Source organism: Oculina patagonica, unplaced genomic scaffold (assembly GCF_052425735.1).
Source record: "Oculina patagonica isolate OP01 unplaced genomic scaffold, crgOcupat unplaced608, whole genome shotgun sequence".
NCBI lineage: Eukaryota > Metazoa > Cnidaria > Anthozoa > Scleractinia > Oculinidae > Oculina > Oculina patagonica.
In genome coordinates, this window is record NW_027558480.1 from 1 (window position 1) to 7,755 (window position 7,755).

The following is a 7,755-nucleotide window of genomic DNA, read 5'->3' on the forward strand; positions in this document are numbered from 1 at the left end:
TGCATATGCATATGTGTAGTAGGCTAACCGGAGTAAAAAGTCTGCAGTCACACACTGCCAAAAATGGCAAAGGAAAGGACGGTAAGCAAAGAGCAAAAGCCAAGAAAATTGAAAATTCCATTTGTTTCAATTGCAAGTAAAATTGGTCATCAAATATGCTTTAATTTGAGAAAGGAGTCTTCATTCTTTCAAATTAATGCCCTTTACCTGATTTAAACCCAGGTATTTCTGTAGTATTTCAAAATATGCTTGCATACTGTTACTTTTTTGTAGATCAGATGTGTGTCAAACTGTAAACAATTCTGTTTTGTAAACGAACGCAGGAGCAGAGAAAAAGAGGTTTAATTATTGCTTTTCATTGCTGTGTTAGTTTCTTGCAAAAAACTATTTCAGAACTTTACTTTGTTTCTGATTATATATTTCGCCAATTGATACAAAACATTTCAAAAAATTTAACGCATGCTAGTTCTTTATTACCAGGAAACAAAGTATTCTCTTCTTTCCCATTCCATGACTTATGAGGTAAGGTAAACCTCATCATGTGTAAAAAAACAAGTAGCATATCTTTCTTTGCTCTAGGTGTAATTATGGCAAATAATAAATTACTTATGAAAAATAGAAGTCTTTTGAAATAATGCACTTTTTGCCTTGGCAGAACACACTTCTTTACCCCCAGGGGAGGGATGTTTGAAGCTTTTTGTTAACAAAATCTTGCTTTTGGGTAGGGGGATTTGTATACCTCATTGTGCAAATGCCCAGGGGTTTGCCAGGGTCTGCCCTTGGTGTGGCCGCTGATAAGTGCATTAATGCTGTTTTTATGAAAATGGGCTCTGATTTAATAAATGGCTCGGATGGAAAAAAAGAACTATCATGCATGGTCCCGTGAAATTTCGAAGCGATCCAAGGCACTGAAAGGAATTTACGGCATTTTCCTCTTAGCGGACCTGATTGGCTCAACCTTGGTAAAGGATTGAGAGAGAGAAAAGCAATGGAACTAAAAATCACTGTAATTGAGCTATATCGCCCAAAAAACACATAGGAGACAATTTAACAGACAGAGGAGGTCAGGTACAGGGATCTTTATATTGAAAACTGAAGTAGGAATCATTTTTTTCTCATACAAATCCTTATAATTTTGATGTTACACAATGGTCGCCATGACGCTCAAATACAACACTCACGCAACGCTGAACAAAGGTCACACGATCTATTTCTCCCATAGAGTTTGGGGTACCTGTGTTGTACTGAATTTATTTTCTGTAATCCTGCACCTTACTCCAATATTTCAAAATTAAAAAGGGCTATGGCAACACTTTTGTTTCCAGCCTTTTTCTTCTTTAATCAAATATCAGGGAGAAGCTTTACAGGGAGAAGTAAGTGGTGTCATTCCAAACATACGTAATGTGCTCATTGCACTAGATACCCAAATGACCCTAAAGGTGGGAAATGGGGTTTGGAATGGATCAAAACCCCGGATTGCCATATCCGCATGAAAGAGATCTGGAACCGAGAGTGTTGCCATAGCAACACCAAAATATGCAACATGTGGTGTATTTCTTAGGGCTCAATACTCGTGCCAAGTTTCAATTACTTTGCTTTAGTATTTACAGAGATACTACTGATTTTGTGTTTTTACACCAATTACTGTCAAACTTATGACGTCATCAGTTATCTAATTTGCATAATACAAAATCGTTAATATCTCTTGAACGAGAAAAGATATCAGGAAAAGGAAAACACCATCTTTCTTCATTTTGAAAGGCCTTTCATATGAGTTCAACTTGGTTTTCATTTCATAGGCACTTTAAAATCGCTCTAACTGCTGTAAATCCACGACGTAGATTTCAAACATAAATATCTATTGTTTTGCTTATTCAAAAAAAAAAAATTTCTTATCTTTCAAGGACAAAATATCGTTAGGGGATACCAGCTAGTGTTCAAAGTTAGCAATATGGATAGTAATCACAACATGGACAAAACGTCATTCGCTACAACTAGCAGTCTGGAACAAAATGAAGATATTCCCATAGCAGCTACACCCCTGAAAACCGACCAGTGCGACAAGCTGTTTAATAAAACTGAACAACTTAAAGATCGTACCAAAACGCAAATAGAAAAGAAGACTTATGAGTGCAACCAGTGTGGCATATGTTGTAAAGACGCCTATCATCTAAAGCAACATAAAATAAAACACGCAGTAGAGAAGCCTTTTAAATGCAACCAATGTGGCAAGTGTTTTCGTCTCAACGATTATCTAAAGCGACATGAAATAATACACACGGGAGAGAAGTCTTTTAAGTGCAACCATTGTGGCAAGTGCTTTAATCGTGCAACTAGTCTACGGAAACATGAAAAAACACACACAACTGCGAAGCCTTTTGAGTGCAAATGGTGTGGCAAATATTTAAATTATCCAGAAACATTGGAACGGCATGAAAGAAGACACACGGGAGAGGCGACTTTTAAGTGTGACCAGTGTGGAAAATGTTTTTATCATGCAAATAGTTTTAAGCGGCATAAAGTAACACATACAGGAGAGAAGCCTTTTGAGTGCAGCCAGTGTGGCAAGTGTTTTAGTCTGGCACATAATCTAAACCAGCATAAACTAACACACACAGACGAGAGAAAGAGACCTTTTGAATGCGAGCAGTGTGGCAAACGTTTTCATCTGAAAACTCATTTACAGCAGCACAAAAGAACACACACAGGGGAGAAGCCATTTGAATGCAACAAATGTGGCATGTGTTTTAGTCGTTCATATAATCTACGGAAACATGGAAAAACACACACAAGAGAGAAGATCTTTGAGTGCAACCAGTGTGGCAAGTGTTTTACTTATCCAGATTCACTTAAGCGACACGAAAAAACACACACAGGACAGGCGCCTTTTAAGTGTGATCTTTGTGAAAAGGGTTTTTATCATGCAGGAGGCCTCAAGCAGCATAAAGTGACACATTCAGGAGAAAAGCCCTTCAAGTGCAGCCAGTGTGGCAAGTGTTTCAACCAGGCACATAATCTAAAAAGTCACAAACTAACACACACAGGGGAGAAACCGTTTGAATGCGACCAGTGTGGCAAGCGTTTTGGTTGGGCAAAAAGTTTAAATGTACACAAGACAACGCACAACAAGGAGAAGAAATTTAACAAGGAGAAACGTGATAATAATACCTTCAGTATCTATGAACTTTTAGGAACATTAAAAGAAATTAAGCAGGAAAATTGCTGATACCTTAGGTGTTCGGGAAGAACATATAAACACAGACTGGTTAATGTTTCAGTCATGTTAAGGTCGGGACAGACTAGGCCACAAGTCGCTGCAACATGTCGCGGGGACAAGTTGCTGCAACATGTCGGCTGCTCCGTGTGACATGGTACATTTTTGCGACATTTTTGGATATTGAATTTAAAAATAGTTCAAATTCCCACTCTTCCAAATTCGCTGCGTGTGCACCGAACAAGCGCCTCAGTGTCGCAGCGACTTGTTTTTAAAGCAGTACACACTGAGCGACTTGTCGCAGAGACCTGTCGCTGCGCCTTGCTGCCTTGTGTGTCCCGACCTTCAGAAATCTGAACATACAGGGCGACGGATATTATAGCATGGGCATTACTCCTTGCACATTGAGACGGAAATTATTCTGGGGGTACTGTGCGTTTAAGGGACATATTAGGACTATCAGCTTTGGCGGTGTTTTACCGCCGGACAAACGGCCGCCAGAATGGACGTCATCCGGGAGGGAGGAGGGGGGGGGGGGGGACTCGAACGGCACTCTTTACTCAATGACAGTGGTACGGGGTCGTTGGCTCTTGTCAGTCGAAAAGCTTAAGAGTAAGAACTGGACTCCAATCAGTTACTATAGATTTGTTTTGGCTAGTTTCAGATCGAAAGATTAATCAAACCTTGATATATTTATTTAGACCTTAATCTTAGTTCGCTTCGATCTATTTTAGTGAAATGTAAAAGAGAACCGTTCCTTTGAAATGTAAATTCCTAACACGTGCAATGTATGTTTTACTGTATATGTTGTGGTTTAATTTTTGGTTTAATTTTTTTTTAAACTAGATTGGTTTTTATTTCCTTTTGTTTCAGTTTATGATAATGACTAGTAGACAAAGAAAAACTGTATTTTCTTTGGTTTGAAAAGTTTAAACCAAAGATAAATTTAAACCACGACATGTCTATTCGTATTCTTGTGAAAAGTAAATTCGTATTATAACCTGTAACTCGTACTGTCAAGTTTTAATATTTAAGTTTTCATTATGTGCGAGTCTTATTTGTCATGTTTTCACTGCACTGAACATAACAAATTACCTTTCAAAGGAAGCACGATCTCATTTATCACGCTGCCTCGACAAATCACGTAAATGACACAATGATTTCTATAAATCTTGTCTGTGGTTTTGGTATCAAATCAAACGCTTTGATAACACATTTTGCACTAAATAAACAGTGCAATATTCATAAAGTTTTCAGTGATTTAATGCTTCTAATGCTCTTGATGAGTAACCATAAACTGTTTCGCGTTGCTCCCTTCCTTGCAGCTCGCGAATAAATTTCGTCATTTTCGTCGACCATCTTGCGATTTTTCGTCATTTAGCACAAAACAGCGCTTTTTCGTAGCCTTTCTAAGAATACAAAAATTGTAATTTTCGTAACTGCGTTCAATCCTGAACATTACTCAATAAGGCCCTTTGCAGCTATACCATCACGCGACCTTCTTTTTATAAAATTATGGGCTATAACTTAACGAATGCCAGAAATGGAAAGAGCATGTCGAAAATAGAAATGGCCAAGTAAGAAAGTTGACCAATCATCCTTGCCCTCCAGCAACATTTTTCATGCAAATCTTTATCTGTTCATAATTTTTCAAAAATTTAAACCCTCATAAAACCTTATTCTTTAACACCAGGGACCTCAAACTTGGCCATCTTGCCATTTTCGACATGCCCTTTCCATTTTCTGGCATTCGTTATGTTATAGTCCGTAATATAATTTTTTAAGTAAAAATTTGGTCACGTGACCCCAGCTGCAAAGGGTTTGCGGCTACTAATTTTAGCGAGTTGGGCCAAAATCGCTAAATTTAGTACTCGCTGAATTTGTCTCGGTCAAATTTAATACGCGTAAAATTGATACTCTCGCCCGCCAGAGGAATACAAAATTAAATATTATAGTGACCCTGTTCAACTATATGACAACGTCAGAAGGTGGGGCAACAATTATTAAAGAAAGGTTGGGAAATAGCTGGAGTCGCCGGCATCGTGGAGAATATGACTGATTTCCCTGACGAGGACCACTTTCTAACATTTACAATTTCTGACAATGATAATGTTCATTCAATTTTAAGTGTCTTTGTTAAATAAAATTGTGTGTGTGTTTTTTTTTAATTTTCGGAAAATCGCTAAATTTAATAGTTCCTAAATCTTGCTCAGAAAAAATCGCTAAAATTAGTAGTCGCTAAAAATAGTAACCTTAAGGTATTTGTTGCGCGAAGTAGACAACGAGTAGTCCCTATTTTTTCGCAGAGTCCGTCGAACGTGCGAAAAAATAAATGACCGTCGCTGTGGAGCATATATGAGGCGAAAAAATAAATGACCGCACGAAAAGTGGGGACGAGGCGGTCATTCATTTTTTTGCACGCTCGACGGACTCGATCTGCGAAAAAATGGGGACTACTCGTAGTCTAAGGGTGCGTTTCTTTGGGAAAATCCAAAATTGGATCATTGATCTCAGATCATACGGAAACTTTGCTCCCAAAGAAACGAAGAATCCGAAAATGGATTTTTTGCCATGACAACCCCGTGAACACATTTCGCACAGAACATAAAATATCAGCACAAACTTATTTTTCGTCGAATGTATCCTAGCTAAAATAAGCTTAATTTCGGCATACAACATCATTTACAAAAGTCACACGTCGAAATAGTTCTTCTTTTGCCTCAAGCACAATGTGGCGAGAAAGCATCTGAGAGCGAAGAATGTTTGCGAATGCAAACTTCACTCGTGACAATTTCAAAAGGATACATATACAACTTCCGCAGGCACACGGTGGCTGTTCAAGAAAACCTGTATCCAGTTTAAAATGACCTTTCATACCTATCAAGCTACCGTTTCCCTTTATCGTGAAATATTTTTGTATTTTGATCGAAATAACGCCTGAAAACTTACCGTATGACAGTGTTTCAAAATATTTTTGTATTTTGATCGAAATAACGCCTGAAAACTTACCGTATGACAGTGTTTCAGAAAGAGAGCGAACCTGTATTTTCACAGCAAAGACCGCTGGGCCTTGGTACTTTTTTCGAATCCTTTCTCAAAGAAACGCACGGATCACGAATCCTTAAAATCCGGATTCAGATATGATCTGATGTATCCACTCGAAGTGTGGATTCTTCAGAACATTGATCCAAGATTAATCCAATTTCGGATATAAAGAAACGTAAAATCCGTTTTTGGATCAAGAATCCGGATTTGGCTTTTTCCCAAAGAAACGCACCCTAACACGGGAGGTATGTTAATGTTTTGCACGAAGATAAAATCGGATGGCGTTTATGATTTTAAACCTCCTAAAACCAGTGAAGCTATAATCTACATGTATGTTTAATAACAAATGGTGACGAGTACAATCCATGATCCGTGGACCAAATTGTACAAGTCCAGTCCACAAAACCAAAGAAGTTTAATCCTAACGATCGTAGACTGGGCACCAATGTTTTCAGTGTACTGATGGTGATCAAGCTCGAAGTCTTTGTTGGCGGCTTACATTGAATATTTTGCTTCAGTGAAGGTAAGAAAACTTAATTGCACGTTAAAAGGTTGGATAGTTCGGTAATCAAACTTAATAGAACCTCAAAACGTTCCATCCGTGTTCGATCTGGCAGCAAATACTACAAATTGAATCGATCATCAAGTTGTTAAGTTCGATCGGCGGCAGTTGTTATTGATTTCCCAACTCTTCATTTATATGCTTAAGAAGTCTGAACATTGATCAGAGCCTTCGATATCTTTGTAAAATGTTTTATTTCTTGTTTTCTTTCTTTGCGTTTGTGCTTTTATCTTGGTCGGTGACACGAACGACATTAGCCACATGTGCCAAAATAATTTACAAAAGAAAAAATATATAAGCTTTATTGACTTCCAAAAGTTGGTTTTCTTCTGGGCTGTGAGGGTTGTTAACAGAGGAAAGTGTTAAGATCTTTGAGACGTAAATAACCACAAGATCAGCTTTGTGAAGGCTCTGTGATTCCGTAGCTCAAAAAGTCAGTCATTCAAGCCGTGGTCGCTTTCTTAACGCAAGCGCTGGGTAACCACGCCGCTATATATTGCACAATAACCTTACAGAATGATCACAGGCAGACCACCCTATGTGTTCGTAGTTAATTATTGTTGTTGACATGAGACGAACAAAAGAAATTTTGAAATCTATAAGGGCTACTGAAAAAAAGCTCTGGAAATTAAATATCTAAACTACATTTCGCTCTAAATATCTCAATGAAGTTGAATGAAACGTTTATCGACTCAATCATTGCATTTCTTCGCCTGCGCGGGCCGTTTTAAGCGCCTTTTAACTGATTTAGCCGGCCGAAGGTCAGTAATAGAGAAAGAGGAGACAAGGCTTGCAAGTCGGCAGCTGACAGCAGCGACCTCCACTTCAAACCAGAATTAACGCCAAACTTCTGAAAATCTCACCTATCTGACGACGGCTATCGATCTGTGAGTTGTTGCTCTATCTCTTCGCCGAATTTGAACTTCATCCCTCC

General features: G+C 38.4%; 1 protein-coding gene across 1 annotated transcript; it reads left to right on the top strand.

The window, feature by feature from the left end:
* The first annotated feature begins 1,911 nt into the window (after positions 1–1,911).
* LOC144641010 (uncharacterized) lies at positions 1,912–4,559 on the top strand. The gene has a single exon (XM_078500071.1). It carries the CDS (start codon positions 1,952–1,954, stop codon positions 3,224–3,226), a length of 1,275 nt encoding a protein of 424 aa, XP_078356197.1. The 5' UTR covers positions 1,912–1,951; the 3' UTR covers positions 3,227–4,559.
* Positions 4,560–7,755: the final 3,196 nt, after the last annotated feature.